Source organism: Rousettus aegyptiacus, unplaced genomic scaffold (assembly GCF_014176215.1).
Source record: "Rousettus aegyptiacus isolate mRouAeg1 unplaced genomic scaffold, mRouAeg1.p scaffold_m13_p_3, whole genome shotgun sequence".
Lineage (NCBI taxonomy): Eukaryota > Metazoa > Chordata > Mammalia > Chiroptera > Pteropodidae > Rousettus > Rousettus aegyptiacus.
Genome location: NW_023416306.1, coordinates 112,114,106 through 112,130,697, shown reverse-complemented (window position 1 = coordinate 112,130,697; position 16,592 = coordinate 112,114,106). Strand labels below are relative to the sequence as shown.

The 16,592-nt window shown below is 45.0% G+C and overlaps 2 protein-coding genes across 13 annotated transcripts in view; one reads left to right on the top strand and one right to left on the bottom strand.

Annotated features, from left to right (window-relative positions):
* Positions 1-1,679: 1,679 nt before the first annotated feature.
* LOC118600438 lies at positions 1,680-4,547 on the bottom strand. 3 transcript variants are annotated; one of them, XR_004950101.1, is made up of 2 exons: positions 4,439-4,547; positions 1,680-2,657 (listed from the first exon to the last, which is right to left on the bottom strand). XR_004950101.1 is itself a non-coding variant. In XM_036218283.1 (2 exons), exons 1-2 carry the CDS (start codon positions 3,397-3,399, stop codon positions 2,291-2,293), a joined length of 786 nt encoding a protein of 261 aa, XP_036074176.1. In that variant the 5' UTR covers positions 3,400-3,431; the 3' UTR covers positions 1,680-2,290. The 3 variants fall into 3 exon arrangements, 1 of the variants encoding a protein (XP_036074176.1); XR_004950100.1 differs by lacking the exon at positions 4,439-4,547 and adding an exon at positions 2,986-3,187; XM_036218283.1 differs by lacking the exon at positions 4,439-4,547 and adding an exon at positions 2,981-3,431.
* MEIS2 (Meis homeobox 2) overlaps positions 3,276-16,592 on the top strand; it is a 193,237-nt gene continuing 179,920 nt past the window's right edge. For 4 of the 10 annotated variants that reach the window (XM_016139592.2, XM_016139589.2, XM_016139588.2 and 1 more), the window contains exons 1-6: positions 3,276-4,413; positions 5,674-5,906; positions 7,412-7,553; positions 8,269-8,319; positions 9,275-9,325; positions 10,128-10,277. In XM_016139592.2, coding sequence (XP_015995078.1) covers positions 4,402-4,413; positions 5,674-5,906; positions 7,412-7,553; positions 8,269-8,319; positions 9,275-9,325; positions 10,128-10,277 — 639 coding nt within the window. In that variant the 5' untranslated portion in view covers positions 3,276-4,401. Of the gene's footprint in view, positions 4,414-4,475; positions 4,982-5,502; positions 5,907-7,411; positions 7,554-8,268; positions 8,320-9,274; positions 9,326-10,127; positions 10,278-16,592 lie in introns of those variants that run through there. The other 6 variants (XM_016139593.2, XM_036218281.1, XM_016139591.2 and 3 more) reach the window with 4 other exon arrangements.

The following is a 16,592-nucleotide window of genomic DNA, read 5'->3' as shown; positions in this document are numbered from 1 at the left end:
CACTCTCACATTTAACCAAAGTCTTTGGACTTAAAGATGATTGGCTTTTTTGTTTGTTTGTTTCTTTAATAGTATCTTAAAATGTCCTATCTCTCTCTCCCTACATCAAACCAGATTGTCCCTGTTGTTTGCTTTAATTTATTCAATAAAATGGAAAAGAAGTTACAGAATATGAGAGAAAAAGAAAGAGAAAGAGAAGGAGAGGAGTTCAGGTTAAAATGCCTTCTGCATCACCCAAAGAATGAAAACACATGAAAGTAGATTTTAAACGTTTTTTCTTTTGTAAAACCCAAGATTATCACGGAGTGATCAATCTATTATCAGCTTAATAACTGTTTGAAAATATAGAAATCATCTATCGGTCTGAATTGTTTTTACACGGATGCACTGCTTCGAAAGAAATAGTCTTTAAAAAAATACTAGTGCAATTTTCGAAATAGAAGCTGTAGAGACGCTAATTCCACAGTATCACTATGAAAAAAAAAAGCGGTGGTAAAAGAAGCAGGCGATAGCAATGTGAATCTTTAAACTCTGCCGTGCAGAGGTTCGGTTAAAAGTTGATCTTTACAGAAGGAGCGTTTATCAAGGAAACGGGGTTTCTTTTTAAAAAGAGAAGTAATTGGCTCCTACTACACAGGACATTTAAAACAACAATCCCATTGGCGACATTAAACACGCAATATTGAGAAAAGCAACAATTAGAAAAATAAAAACCGAAAAACTGAGTATAAACTTCTCAGCTAGCGGCGCTGCACTCAGAACTTGGGTCCACAAATATCAAGACCTTTGCAAAGTAGAAAACGCTCCACAGCAAGAATCGATTGAGTTTTTTCCCCCGCTTCCATCCTTTACGTCCCCGCTAAACTGAATTCACTTAACTGCCTCTTGAAATAAAATTCTGGAAGCTCTTCTTTTCTTTGTTACTCACCTTAAAAAAATATATGTGTCTGTGTGTCTGTGTACACACACACACACACACACACACACACACACACACACACGTCGACCAGCAACCCAGCAACAAATAAGAAGGATGCTTTTAATCTTGGAGTTCTTCTAGGGGGGGAAAAAAAAGAGGAGGGAGGACACTTCTCAACCCGCAGGTTTCATACCCGTCGGCTCTTGCAGGCTTCAAACCCGGGCTAAGAGTGGCTGAAAACCTGGGCTAGATTTTCCTCCCTGAAGCTCCGCGCGCCCGACTGTCCCTGCTCAGGCCACCGTGGCAAATACTTCTCTGTCCGCAGCCCTGCTCCCTGGCATCGCAGTACCCTCGCTTCTGCCAGGCCCTCCGCACTATCTTTATATGTGAGAGCCGATTTCCCGCAGACATCATTGTTATGATGGCTCATTTAATCACACTGTTTAATTGCTCTGGTAATCACTATCATCATCACAGGTGCTCAATCATTCATCATTTTTGGAGGGCTTTATTGACCTCCGGAGCTCATCTCCCAGCCCTATTAAAACGGAGCCAAATTTCTCCAACTCCACTTGGAGTCTCTGCAGGCTGCGATCTAAGCCTTGTTGAGTGTAGCCTGAAAGAAGCTTACACTGAAGCTGAGAAGACGGAAAGGGAGCTTTCCCCAAAAGCGCCCCCCCCATCCGCCCTTCTCTCATTCATATTCTCAAATTCATTCTCTCTCTCTCTCTCTCTCTCTCTCTCTCTCTCTCTTTCTCTCTCTCTCCCTCTCTCTCTCTCTCTCTCTCTCTCTCTCACACACACACACACACACACACACACACACACACACACACACACAGTACTTTATTTCGCTGTGTCCCCATCCCCTGGGAAGTCGGGCCGAAACCGTGCGCGAAGTATATGCTACTTTCTACCCTCCAGAATGAGTTCAAAGTTGAAGAGGGAGGCGGCTGTTGAAGAACAGTCTGCTTTCGATCTCTGGGCGGGGGACCATAAATGCAGTAGAGAGCGAGGAATTGGAAGAGGGCTTACTCCGAGTGCAGGGCCCAGCTGCTGGACTGCCGGGAGCCGAGGGGCCGCGGAGTCTGCAGCGCAGTGCGCGCTCGGTGATCGTAGCTCCGCCCCCAGCTCGGGCTTGGAGTGATTGACGCGCGGCCGCTGGGAAACCCACAACGCGGAGGTGAGGCTGGATGCAGCTCCCGCCAGAGATTGGGCGATTCACCGGCCAGAACTACTTTCCACACAAACTGAGTGGGATAGTTATCTTACCTCCCCCGCACTCTACTCCTTTCTCTTTTTGCAAGTTCATTCCGAGTCAGCCCTATCTTCCAGATGCCGCGAAAGTGCCCGGTGTAATTAACCCAGCCGTTAGCCGGCGTTACCCGGCCCGGGCCTCTGTGCCCCGGGCGACCACAACAAAGCTGGGCAGGGAATGCAGGTCCAATCTTCCTCGCTTGGAATCCTCTCCCCCTCTCTTTTTCCCCGTCTTTCCCTTCCGTGCTTCCCAGCTCCGAGATCCATTTCAGAGGCGCACACCAGTGGTGCGCGCGGGTGCGCGCGCGCACACACACACATACATACACCTTTAGCGAAATCAGACATCAAATACCCAAACAGCTCCCTCCTCATTTCCTCCCACCCGATTCCGCCGCGGCCCTCAAAGACTCTCGGAGATGGCCCTTGTCCGCGCCGTTTGGAGGGAGTGCTCTCTGAGTTAAGCTGGTCTCTTCTTGTCCTGGAAAAAAAATGAATGCTGACAAGGGTCCTGGATCTGCACAGGGAATAAAGTACCTCTTAAAAAAAAAAAAAAAAAAACAAACTCAAACCCGGCGGTGGTACAGTCTGCAGAGCCTGCTGCCCCAGAATATTAGCAGAAAGCCTTCGGGGCGCGGTAATCCGCTGGCAGAGGAGTAGGGGCCCGCGGAATTAAAAAGAACAAAAGCGAACGCGCCATGCCAAACATCTCCGACACGACCCCATCAGGCAGGAGCTCGGAGTGATGGGAAAATAAACTAGAGTAAGTTTCTTTAAAACAATTAAAAAGATCTGAGGTTGTACCGTACTTTCCCTGTGGTTTTCTGCAGTTTTCCTCTCTGCGCTCTCCCTGTCTTCTTCATTCTCTCTCTCGCTCTCTCTCTCTCCCTCTTTCCTCGACCGCGCGTGCCCGCGCGCGTACACACACACACACACACACACACACACACACACACACTCCTTTTCCTCCTCCCCTCTTCCCACCCCTCATCGTCCCCGTGGAGGAGAAGGCTTGCTGATTTGCTCCGGTTTGCTCGATCCTGCCTCCCCTCCCCGTTCTGCCCCACGCCTCCCCCGCCCCCCCAGCCTGGGCCGTCCGATCGCACTCGCTGCATATCAGAGGCTCGGCGCGGCGCGCTCCTCCTCGCTCCCGCTCCCCACTCCCGGGATGTGTCTCCGCCGTACGACGGGCTATGGCCACCACGACTTCCGGGTTCCGTCATTTCGTTCTCCCGCCGCCGACCCGCGCCGCCAAACTGAGGCTCTTCTATAAGCCAGGCAGCAGCCAACCTGCCAACACCTACTGACACTCACTCATCTCCCAGAGAGAGAAAGAGAGCGAGAGAGAGCGAGCGCGAGAGAGCGAGCGCGAGTGAGAGCGAGCGAGAGAGAAAGAGAGAGAGGGAGAGACAAAATACCTACCAGGAAAGGGGGGGAGGAAGTCCAATTTTTGCAAACTATTCTTTTTTTTCTTTATTCCCGCCCCCTCCTCCCTGCTTTCTTTGAACGATACTTTAAAGAGAGAGCATCATATTATAGATACAGCGGGGGCAAAGCTAAAAGAGGGGGGGAGGGGGGAGGAAAAAATTCAAGAAACAGAAACCCCTCGCGGAGTTTTACTGGAAGAAAAAAAAAAACGGGTCTGAAAGATTCCTCCTCTTCATCATCATCAACCATCATTCATTCACTACCTTGACATTCCGGGCTTTGATTGACAGCTGGAGTGGCAAAAAGCCATGAAACACGACAGTTCGGTTACATGTGGGCTGCTGACGGGCCGCTCGTAACCTTCAGTTCGAGGGCTTGACAATTTTTTTTCTTCTTTTTCTTCTTTTTCTTTTTTTTTTTTTTTTCCAACTGAGGGGAAGAGAAGAGAAAGAGGGGGAAAGGAGGACCGAAGAGGAGGAGGAGGGGAGGGGGGAGGAGGAGGAGGTGGAGGAGGAGGAGGAAGATCAGGAGGAGGAGAAAGAAGAGGAAAAAAGAGAAAAAGAAGAAATATCACGGAAAAAAAAACTCTTCGTTGTCTTGCCTGGGCTTTTTTTTTTTTTTTTTTTTTCTTCCCTAAAAATAATATATTGGAGAATTGGGAGAAGTCTCCTTGGTTTGGACAAAAAAAAAAAAAAAAAAAAAAAAAAAAAAAGGAATCTTCAGCCTAGATCACTTTCTTATCCGGACTGGGATATTAAATATACGACACATCCAGGAGTTTATTGGAGCGCAGACTGATGGCGCAAAGGGTAGGTTTAAATCTCCAGCACTTACCTAGATATAAATCCTCTCCTAAGAGGGGCCTGTCCCGATGCTTCCTCTCCCTTCAACGCTGCTGCTGTTGCTCGCTGCTTGATTATGGCGGCCAGTATTTAAAAAAATAGCAGCAAAATTATTCATCGGCTTCTTTTCCCCCCCGTGCCTCTGCGTGTGTGCGAGTGTGTGTGCGTGCGTGTGTGCGTGTCTGGACGCGCGTGTTCCAGCGCTGTGCGAGCGGGCGGGCTGCGAGTGCGTGTGAGTGGTGTGTGTGTGCGTGTGCAATTGTTACACGCTTTCGCCTCGCTCCAGCTTTTACCCCAGCAGCGCGATTCCCCCGGTTCTCCTGATGCCGCCGCTGCCGCTGCTGCGCCGCTGCCGCCGCTGCTCCCGCGGCTCGGGGCGGGCACCGGCTGCGTAGGAGCCGCCGCCGCCGCCGGGGCCGCCGCTGGGGCCGCGCTGCCGCAGCCGCTGCGCCGCCGCCTAGACTAGCCTGGGCTGCTTGTTTTGTCTCTGAAATTGACAAGGACGCAGGGAATCCGCTGCTAAATAATGTTTCTGGTAACTTTCACGTTATTCCCCCCACCCCCACCCTCCGCTCCCTGCCCCCGGGGAGACACTGGCCCCAGTCTTCCCTGGTTCTCGGCGTTCTCGTCCTGATTTTTTTTTTTTTTAGCGTTTTTCTTCTCTTTATTTTGTTTCATTTCGCCTTTTGATTTATTGGATCCTCTGGAGGAGGCGAAGGGGGGTTAGGGGTGGGATCCGGGGCTTCCTCCTCACACTAACTCCACTTCTCCCTCGGTTGGCTCGCTACGGTTCTGCTGCCTCCGGCCCGAGCGGCACCTCCGGGCGCCCCCTCGGTCCCTGGCCTCACCGCCCCCTCTCCCTGCTCTAAACGCTACTCTTGGTTCAGACTTTTTCATTTTAAAATTTAAAAACATTTCCCTCAACTTTCAATTCCGTTGTTTCGGCTGGTTTGTTTTCTGTGTGTGTTCAACTCGTGCTCAGTACTTTTCTCCTTTCTGACTTTGTTTTTATCTCTCTCTCTCTCTCTCTCTCTCTCTCTCTTTCTCACCCCCCCCACTCCTGCCTCCTTCTTTCATCTTCCCTTCGTCTTTCTCCCTCTCTCATCTCTATTCCTTTCTTACTTCTTCCCTTGCTCTCTTCTCGCTGCTTCTTTTTCGATTCCCCCTCGCCTTTCCTCGTCCTCCCTCACCTCTTGCGCCCCCCTCCCCTTTGCCGGGTTCTGACAGTACGATGAGCTGCCCCATTACGGCGGGATGGACGGAGTAGGGGTGCCTGCTTCCATGTACGGAGACCCTCACGCGCCGCGGCCGATCCCCCCGGTTCACCACCTGAACCACGGGCCGCCGCTCCACGCCACGCAGCACTACGGCGCGCACGCCCCGCACCCCAATGTCATGCCGGCCAGCATGGGATCCGCTGTCAACGACGCCTTGAAGCGCGACAAGGACGCGATCTATGGGTAAACCAACACTCCCCCACCCCCATCCCGACCCAGCATACTGTATGTGAGTGTGTGTTTGTCTCTGTGGGGTTGAGGGGTTGGAAGGCTAAGCGGGGAGTTACTTCTACTTGGGGGGTGGGGGCGCGTGCCTTAGGAAAGGACAGTGAAGGGGGCCTGCTCCTCTGCCCCTGGAGTGTAAGTCCCTGGAAGGTATGGCTTCCTCCACCCCCACGGCCCCGTCAGTCCGGATCCCGTAGCTGGGAGTGACTGAATCCTCAGAATCTTGCCAGGGCCTAATCCCCAAGGACGCGATTCCTGGCTAAAGGACGCAGAGCTGGTCCTTCCAGGCCCCCTAACAGAGGCCTTGACGAAGGAGAAAGTTTCCTGCCGACGAGGAGCAACTTTTTTTCTCTCTCTCTGTTTCCAACCGAGAGTCTGGAGTCACTAAATGCAGCTTGAGCTGGGATCAGGACTGCTTCTGTCGGCCAGGAAGTCCTAATCACCCACTTCTTAATTCTCTGTAAATAAAGGGGGCAGACCTTGAAGTGCAGCCGGGTGGAAGGGACTGCTGCTTGCATAGAACCGCTCTTGAGGGGAGTAAGGAAGCTGGCTGGAAATAATTTTATATTTTGAGAGAACTCGGGGAGGAATGGGGCTGCACGGTCCAAACGTGTACCACTCGGGCTCTACCAGTTGAGGGTAGGTAGGGAAGGCTGTGGGATGCCGAGGGGAGGGGACAGTCTGTCAGCAGCAACTGAGCTTGAAGCCAGAGGCCGCAGGCATCCCGAAGTGTAGTTAAACCGCCCAGAGGAACACAAAGGGCAGACGCACACGCACACTTCCAAGTTTTAACATTCGATTTATTTTTTGCCTGCTGGAGAAATGTGTCTTTGGAAGGAAGCTCTTCGGAGTTTAATAAGAGTCCTATTATTTTGGTCTTCATGCCCCAGCTTTACTAGAAGTAGAGCAAGCAAGTTTATATAGCCAGGGGCTGGAGAGGTTAGAAGAGCATTCTCCAATTTAGGAAATAGCACCTTGGCTGTGTATGTAGGTGAAGCCTTTGGCCTCCTCAGAAATGGCCATTAAAATGCAGAGTTAAGGTAGTTTTTGATTCCACAGTTCTCCTTTCTTGGGAGGTCAGGGCTGGGTCTTAGTGGTTGGTTCGGCGGTCTCTGTAGTGTGGGGAGTGGGTCTGGATCCACTCCAGGCTCCAGACTGACCGAGCTTCTTGGATATTTCATTACGTTCCAACTGAAACTCTTTTTATTTGGCTGGTTAAAGTGGCCAGGGGCTTCTCCCAGCAGATCTGAGGGACTCCTGAGCTTAGGGAAAGGGCCAGGCCGTTTTTCCTTTCTGTTTCTGGCCCAGGCTCGCCTGGATGAGGAAGGGTTGTAAAGTGTGATGCGTGCCTGTTGTATTAAAGAAGGAATCCGAACCCTCCAAACTTGTTGATTACAGTTCTTGCTCCTTCCCCTCTGCACCCCGTCTCCGTATGTGTGTCTCTGCGTGGCGCTGCCCGTTAGGCACCCGTTGTTTCCTCTGTTAGCTCTGGTCTTTGAGAAGTGCGAGCTGGCGACCTGCACTCCCCGGGAACCCGGAGTGGCCGGCGGAGACGTCTGCTCCTCCGACTCCTTCAACGAGGACATCGCAGTTTTCGCCAAGCAGGTCCAACCTTCTTGACCCACTCACCCTTCTGTAGCCCTCACCCCCCCTCCCCTTCCCTCCGAGCTTTACATGAAAGAGGAGGAAAAGGCCGGGACACCCGATCTGTTCCTCCGGCCCAGTCCGCGTTCAACGCCTCCTCCCCATCCCTGAGCCTGAAGGCGAATTGGAAGCGGAGATAAATATGGGTGTTTGTTTTTCCCCCCAGTCAGGAATACAGGGGCTCGACCCTCGAATTAAAATTGACCTGCTCCTAATCTGGGGCTTGGCCTTTTCTCCCGCCTGCAGCTACTTGAACAAGAATTGGGGATAGGGGCTATGAGGGACCCGAGAGTGCCCAGGAGGGAAGGAAGCTGGGCGCCTCTCCGGGCGGTCCGCGCCGGGCGCGGTGGTGAGCTAGGCTTAGAGCCGCGGCCCCTTGGACGGCAGAATAAGGGGATACTCGGGGCCCAGAGTACGGCCTTGTATTCCCCGCCACAGTTCAGCGGTTCCAGGGATCCCGTAATGGGGCCAGGACCAGAAGTCCCTGAATCTTTTCAGCTGACCCCATTAATTTAAGGCACTACCTTGTTTCATGTAATTTACCAAAGTCCTTCTCATCTTCTCTGCTACTGCCCCTCCACCATCCCCACTCACACACTACAGATTAGTTCGTGATAGGGTTTTTCTTCTTTTAAATGGAGTGGTAATTCATGCTGACTTTTCCTGCTTCTTATAGGTTCGCGCCGAAAAGCCACTTTTTTCCTCAAATCCAGAGTTGGACAATTTGGTAAGGCTCACTGTTCTTGCCTTTCCCGGGCCCGGGCCCCCTCCCTTGCCCAGGAGCACCCACTTTCTCCCGGAGCTCTGGAGAGTTTGAGCAGAGCCTTCCTTTGAAGCTCCAGAGCTACAGGGAGGAAGGGAACAGCTTAGAGTCCCCGCAAAAGCGGTGGGAGTGAGGGGCGGGATGGACGTCTGGGAGAACCGAGCCCAGAGAGGCAGCCAGCGGGGACGCAGCGCCGAGCGCTCGAGCAGGGGACGAGTCCTAGGTCTCGGCCCCGGGAGTGAGGCTGCGAGAAGTGAGTTATTTCCTCTGTTTGCCAGGGCAGGCGGTGGAGCCCCGGGCAGCTAACCCAAAGGAAGTTAGGCGCGGCGGAGGGCGGGCCGGGAAGGTGGTGGTGGTTGGGGGGCGGGGGGGGGGGCGGGTTAAGGGGGCAGGCTAGCGCAGGCCACTTTTAGGTGCGATTCTTTTGCTAATTTGCCCGATTTCAATATTAAAAGTACTTAAATCCGCTTTCAAAGACTCTGCCTCACCATTCATCTTGAGTATTTCCTTCTTTAGTAAGGACAGATTTCGCTGGGTATGCAGTTCTAAAAAGCTTTCTCTCTTCAGAGAAGCGACTTTTTTCTTTTTTTAAAATTTGACTTGAGGTCGTCGGAGGGGACGGTTAAAGAGGGTCCAGGCGGAGAAAGAAGGCTTGTCCCTAGAAAAGCCGCCCTTACAAATATAGCTTACTGAACGTGAGGGGCAAAGATATTAAATTCTTCGGCTCAGGTTGAGTCAAGATTCCTACCCCGTGGCCAATGAGGCAGAGCTGATCAGTAATCGCTTGGGTTTTCTGACGATTTCTTCGAGTGTGGGTTTTGTCTGGCCACTTGCCTGTTTCTTCTCCTTATTCCGATTCCCTTACCACCCCCACCTCCAAGTCACAGAGTCTTAACTCCACACTAAACTTTTCTTTCAGATGATACAAGCAATACAAGTACTAAGGTTTCATCTTTTGGAGTTAGAAAAGGTAAGCAGGAAATGACACTCCCCACTTTGATTTAGACTTCCCTCTCCTAGCTGAGTTGGGATGTTTTTACCAAACCTCCAGTGTAAGGGGTTGAGCACCTGGAGATTCTGAGCAGCTCGTTACCAGGTCCTTCCTTCAAGTTGATCCCGGATCTAGGGGGTCAGAGGATGGGTGAATTAGGACAGCCTGTCTTTTAAAGTAGCCCCCCCCTTTTTTCCCCAGGCATTCGGGATTATTTTGAAATGCAGCAAACCATTTGTGTTACTGGACATTCAGCCTGCTTGCGTCTCTATTAGCTCAACTCACCCTCCGCCCAGAATGTGCATTAGGTGCAAACAGAGGGGCTCATCCTGGCTGGGGTGTCTTTACATTGCTCTGCAGCTCACTCACTTACCCTTGGAAACATGCAAACCTCCTAGCTTATTGAATCACAAATTTTAATGCTGTTCCTAGTTCAGCATTCTAACATTTCGATGTTATCATCAAATCGGATTTTCCTCTCTGGACTCCCAGTCTGAACCCAGTGATTTCCAATCCTGTTTCTTCTCTCTTTTCTGTGACTTGTTGCTCAGGGAAGTCTCTGGAGAACAATATCTGCTGCAACAATTGCTCTATTGTTTCCTCACCTTCAACTATTGCACTCATTAATTAGACTTAGTTTGGAAGACATTGCACTGCTGCTTTTTCCAAATGTAACCCTGCAACCTAATATTTTTCCCTTTAAAAATGAAACAAAACAATAACAACAACAACAGCAATAACAACAACACAGCTGAACCCTCCGCCATGACCCTTCTTCTAGGTCCACGAACTGTGCGATAACTTCTGCCACCGGTACATTAGCTGTTTGAAGGGGAAAATGCCCATCGACCTCGTCATTGATGAAAGAGACGGCAGCTCCAAGTCAGATCACGAAGAACTTTCAGGCTCCTCCACAAATCTCGCTGACCATGTAAGTCTGTGAGCCTCTGGCATTTTTTTTTTCTTTCTTTTTTTAAAAAGACCATTGGGCAAAGCATTGTTTTAAACCTAGCTCCATTCACTTAGCTTTCCTTTTAAATGATTTGGTCTCTTTGGGAGTCTTTTTCTTCCTTTCTCACTACCTCTGCTATACTCTTTCTCTCTGTTTCCCTTTCTTGGAACCCTGTCCTTATTTATGTTGAGAACCAAAAAAACCTGAGAGTTGATAGAGTGATTTGTGCTCTTAATGTGTAAAGTTTTCTGGATTTGGTGACTTGAGTGTTAGCAAATTGTCTGTTTGATATGGTGACTGCTGCCTTTTCTACTTTCTCAACTCTGCAATCAGTGCAACAGGAAGAGAGGCAAGACAGCTAGCTGGACAGGATGGGGGAGAGAAGACTGAAGGAAAGGAGAATTGGGGAGGGGGGCTGATTTTGCAGTCTTTCACAGAGATGACAATCCTGAGAATTATTGGCACTCTTGCATTTCATTAGAAATAAAAGGAGTGAACACTTTACAATTCTCAGAGCTTTTACTCTGTAGAAACTTATTGTCAGAATATGGACTTATTGCCAAGTGCCTGAAGCATCTTCATAATAAAAGACAGTAACCTTGATGAAACAATTATTAACAATATATTGCACAAAGCTGAGAGGAGTTGTGATTGAGTAACCATAGGTTAGTGGTTGAATTTTAACACTTTGACAGTTGGTGAATGAGGATGGAGAGTATAGTAAGGAGTGACTGTGGATGTCAGGCCAGGAAAGGAGATTTCTCTCTATTCTCTCTGTTTTTAATCCTATTTTGGAACTGATCTAGTGAGTCTGATGCTTAAAAAAAAGCATATGTAGTGAGACTGAAAATTTGAAAAAAGAAGCAAAGAGAAAAAGGATTGCAGCTGGTAGGAAAGGCAAGACTGGGGAGGTTAAAGAGTGGGTGTGAACAGCAGTTTATTTATAGGAACTCAATCCTGGGGGTGGGGGACAGGGTGTCTATAGATTGCATTCAATGGAACTCACAACCTAAATGATATAGGCAATAGTTTAATAACTTGGTGGCTGAAATATTAATTTAATACTATATGGGGTTAAACAGGCCTTGAAACTTGAAGGCAGTTTGTATTACCACCCCCTCCCCATTCCTGGGTGTTAAGAAGAATGAGTTCAGATGCTTTGAGAATAAACCTTCTGTGAGGTTCTTCTCCCCTTCCCTTACCTCCCCTCACCAAAAGTTTCGAAAATATACAGGCATTAAAATAATAATATTTTAATTATTAGTCTTTGTGCTGCATGGAAAGCCAGTCTAAGAACAAACGTTTAAAAAGGAAAAGGAAAAAAAACAAAACAAAACTCAGTCCTGGATGTCTAGTTCCAAGAGATCGAACACTATGGCTTTGAAAGCTCCTGTCCCTATCTTTGCTCTTGGCTTTTCCCATCATAATGGGGGAATACTTTAAGTTCTTTTGTATATTCAGAGTATTAACTGAAATCAAAAGGGTACAGCAGCATCTATGGAAAAGTTTATTTGCTGATATGTAGCTATGTGATCTATGTGTTGTGTGGTTGTAGTCCACGAGGCATGACACCACACTAGAAATGTTTGTTGTTATTTATTTGTTTGTTTTCACTGCTTTCTGTTTCTAAATTCATATGCATTTTATAATATTGGGGGAATGAGAAAGAATCTAGTTACATAGTTTGTAGAATGAGAGTCACAGTTGCCTGCAGCCAAAAAGCTTTTCTTATGACAATTCCAGGGGTCTTGACTCTTTGGTTTTCTAGAACAGTTTCTTGGCAACTGTTTCTCAAGTGGATGCATGGAACTAGAACATGCTGATGTTTACATAGAAAAGATGAGATAAATTAGACTGCTGAGCATATTGGCTGAAAGACAATGCCTGTTTATGGAAATATTGTAATATTTAAATTACACTGGAGAAGGAAGTTGTACCTAACAGGATAATGTTTTAATAACTTAACATTCGCAATCTTTGGATAAAAGAGTTAGCTATAACATTTGTTGCTCCTCATTCCAGCCCCCAATCAAGTAGATATGACAACTGATTTATTTTGAACTCGTAAGGGCTTGCCACTTCATTGGGCATCAGAATTTAAAGCCTTTTATTTCCTAGAGATCTGAGCTATAATATTTTTACTTTAGCCCCCTGCTATTTGTTTTGAAAGAAAGCAATAATTTGTTCCACCAGCACATCGTGTGGGAAATGGCATGGTTGGCCACAGACTTGAATTTTATGCAGGAGGTGAGAGAAAACCTTGGTGAGTTTTCACCATTTCCGATACTTTTTTACCAGAAGTATATTGATCGTATTCATTTCCAGGCCTCCCACTACAAAGCAAATTCTCTTAGGCTTCAGCCTCTTCTGCAAGTTCTCCCTCCCTCAACCCCCCAGCCACAAAAAAAGTGAAAAGACCACAAAACTACTACCTAAAAAGTGGTACAAGTGGGACGTTTTCAGCATGTAAATGTGTCCAATTTGAATCTCCAGGTTTATTTTTTCATTTGCTTTGATATGCATATTTAATACATTGCCCCAGGCTGGATCTCATTTGGTGCACGCTGGTGCAGGGGTGATGATGAGCCACTTCAGAAGGACCAAGACAGCGTGTTGTTTTCTCTGTTTTATCTGTTGGCCCACTATTCTGATCTACTGTGCTTCCTCATGGTTTTATTTGCACATGAAATGCTGAGAGCATTTCAACTTATTGGCTATGAATAATGACAGCTAAAAAAGAAGTGTAGTTTAATTTGTTGTGTGCCAAGGTTTCTCTTGTGGAGGTGACAGTTTGTGACAGCTGTTTGACACCCCCAAAACACATATACCTCTGTCCTTATTAAGTGGTAGCAAGCTGCGTGTGTGTGTATGTGTGTGTGTGTGTTTAGGAAAGAGCAGGCAAGGAGAGAGAGGCAAAAGAGTAAGTATGTAATTCTGTGTAGTGGAAAGCAGACAGAGAAGCATCAAGAGCAAATTATTAGGTACCACAATAGCTTGAAAATTTCTTATTAAAAATTTTGAAAATAGAAATGAATATGTTATTGATATAAATATCTTGAAAGCAAGTTTTTTTTTGACAGACTTTTAAGAATGAGTTTTATATACTATTACTTGGTAAATCAGACTGTTGTCATGCTGATTTCACAATCCACAATATCATGTAAATAATCCGATGTAACAGATGCATTAAAAGAAGACAACCATAATGTCTTACCTTCCATGGTACATTCAGTAAAAACGTGGAATTTATTTATTGTTGACTCTTACATGATGGGCGTAATAATAAAAGGAACCTTGGAATTAAATGGAAAATACAGTTTATGACATTGGTTACTATTTCATTTTGTTTAACAGATTCATAATGAATGCTTATATTTTTAATATTATAGTGTATTTTATGTTGTACTCATAACAGTAATTGTTATAGGTAGAAAACAGCTATTACAGTATTCTTTGGAACATTGGGGAGAGAACTATGATGGTGAAGGAAGTACAGTTCTGTTTTCCAACTGCGGTTCATGTTAAGTTTCCTAGATATTCAGATTAATCATGTTAAAATAAACAGGTCAAGAAACCAATTCTTTAAAAAATATTTTAACCTGAAAAGTGTTGTGGAATAGTCATACTTTTCCTAGTCTGTAGTAATTCTGAATAATAGTAGATATTCACATTATCTACTTTACATAATTTTAGGTCGAGGCTTTAGTGCAGATAAAAGAAATGTATCTTCATATTTACATATAAAGGAGATAGAGTAGATCTACTTTAGATCAAGTAGACAAAGAAATATTTTCATTTGAAATACATTCTCTAGGCTAAGTTCTATTTTCCTGAAGTGTATACAGTTATACTGTTATTCCTAATTAATGTTCATAAGAAGCTACATTTTATTTTTTAAATAAATTAAATATAGGGAAGAAAACACAACTGTATTTATTAACAGTTAATGACAAATGCCTTTAAATTAACTTGCTCTGATAATACGCCTAATAAAAGAAAAATTGTTTTAATTTTTATGTTGAAATCTGTAATTTAAATGAAGACACACTGTTGCTTGCTTTTGCATCTCTGAATATGTCAAATTTACTTATGTCACTACAGTGTTAAGAAATGAGTTAAGTCAGAGAGGAGAATCCCCAGAACCTTGTTCCTGACAGAATATGGGCAAATGTGTATAGAAATTCTGTTATTACCTGAAAAATTAGAGAGGAGTAGGCAGCAAGAAGAGTGATAGGTTTAAGTGATTGGTCTATAGACTATCAAGGGGGAAATAATGGGATTTGGTAATAATAATAATACAAACGATTAATATTATCGGATAGTTTCTTATATTGTCCTGTAAGATTAGATCTTACAATATGTTATCCAAGCCTCTGGGGATCTGTTCTGGGAAAGTTCTATCTTCAGCTTTGTTTACTGACTCGAGGAGACATGGCTGAGGGCATGAGTTTTCTGTTGTTATTGTTGTTGCATGGTTTCTGGTGGTTGATCACTTTTCTGACAATTTCCCATCAGAAATAATAATATTTAAATCATTTAGGTTGTGCAGTTGAAATATGTTTTTAGTGTTACTATGATGAAATGAAATCAAACAAAGATGCACTTAACAACCATAAACATTTACTATAGGTTAAGAATTTGATATTTTAAAATTCATTTATTTTTTATTTTTTAGACTAAATATTCTGTGGAATATCCTAACACAATTCAGAACTATAGGAGACATAATGTGACATTATACCGACCATACAAGACATGTCTGTCTTTTCTAAAAGTTACTCCATTAAATGGAGGAGTCATTTGTAAAGAGTACTTGCCACTTCTGTGAAAGCTGCTCACATATTCCCAAAGCTTAATAGATGGGTGGAAGTGGAGGATGAGGGAAAGACCCTGGCTTTATTTACATTTTTAAAGATTGAATCCTTGTTCTGAAAGCACACACACTTCTCCTGAGTTCTTATGTCAACTTTAGATTAACTAAGTTGAAATTCCAACATTTTTTCAAACCAAACAATTGATATTTTAAACGTTTGTAGGCTTGAATATCTCATAATAGGAGTTTTCATCTTATTTAAAAAAGTAATTTTTACATAGTGTTGATTAGAAGTTAAAACATCATAAAATCATAGGAAATATGTTAACAGCATTAATTATGTTTACTGATAGAAGCATATCTTGTCTTTGTTGTTTAAACATATCATCATATTAGTTTTGCATGCTCCATTTGCTGATTAGAATGCCTTTGTATATGTTTACTATTACTTTCTACCTACGAGCATGTATTCTGAATTACTTTACTGTATTTTCCAAATTTATTTATAATTTTTGACTCTGTTACATATCACGTTTTCATTGTGTAGATTCTATAAAGTCAAATGTTATTTTAAAGTATTTTAAAGCCTAGAAATAAGAAGTGAAAGTGACCTAAGGGATTATCTTGTCTAACTTCTTAATTTTAAAGTGATAAAGAAAATAAGTTCCAGGAAAATAAGTGCGTCACTTGCTTAAGTTCATATGATCGAATAGAGGAGACACCCCAGAATCTTAATTCCAATCTAATGCTCTCTCTCCCATGCTACATCCATCAAATCACTTTTTCATTTGGGGGTCTGAGATGAGTTTCAGATTATTTTAGGTAGAATTTGTGTGTAGTGGCAATTTTTTCTTCTTGAAACCTAATACATTTCACTTTCCCACTCAGTTTTGAATTTATTTAGAAACTCTCATACATTTATTTACTCCATTGTCTCTTTGGGTGTAAGAACCCTGAGCCATGTGGAATCATTTAAATTGAAACATCACCAATTCAACAGAACTTATTAAAGGGTATCCTACAGGCAGGTCCCCCACAGAAATGCCATAATGGTGTAAATGTTTCAATTTCTATGATATCTGTAGCCTCGACAAAAGAGTCACCCGTATGATTTGCTTCCTATGCTCAGAGACTCTTGTCTTCTATATGCTCTTTCCAAGATTTAGCAAAATTCAATGATGGTGCTAAATCAGTTTTTTTTTTTTATTTTAACTTTCAAGGGAGAAAGCACTGGCAGAATTGTGTTTTCTAGGGAAAACTCTGTGTAAATGTGAAACAGGAGAGCAGCAGAGTGATCTCCTGTGGCCCTACTTCTACAAGCTCTCCCCATCTTGTCTCCTGCTTTTATATTAATTACAAGTTGCATTATCAGCTGTGAGTCTGTAGCCCAGCAAATAGAAAATACTGCCCCTGGAGACCTTGCTTCTTGTATCTATTTTCCATCTCCTTCCCTTGTGCTCCACTCAGTATTCACTGCTTTT

What these genes read in the sequence shown, in the direction of transcription:
- LOC118600438 (XM_036218283.1), bottom strand. Translation starts at nt 3,399, where the DNA reads ATGACGGAACCCGGAAGTCGTGGTGGCCATAGCCCGTCGTACGGCGGA. An exon ending in AAAACCACAGGGAAAGTACG is followed by an intron (nt 2,658 to 2,980) that starts GTACAACCTCAG and finishes TTTTTTTTCCAG; the next exon opens with GACAAGAAGAGACCAGCTTA.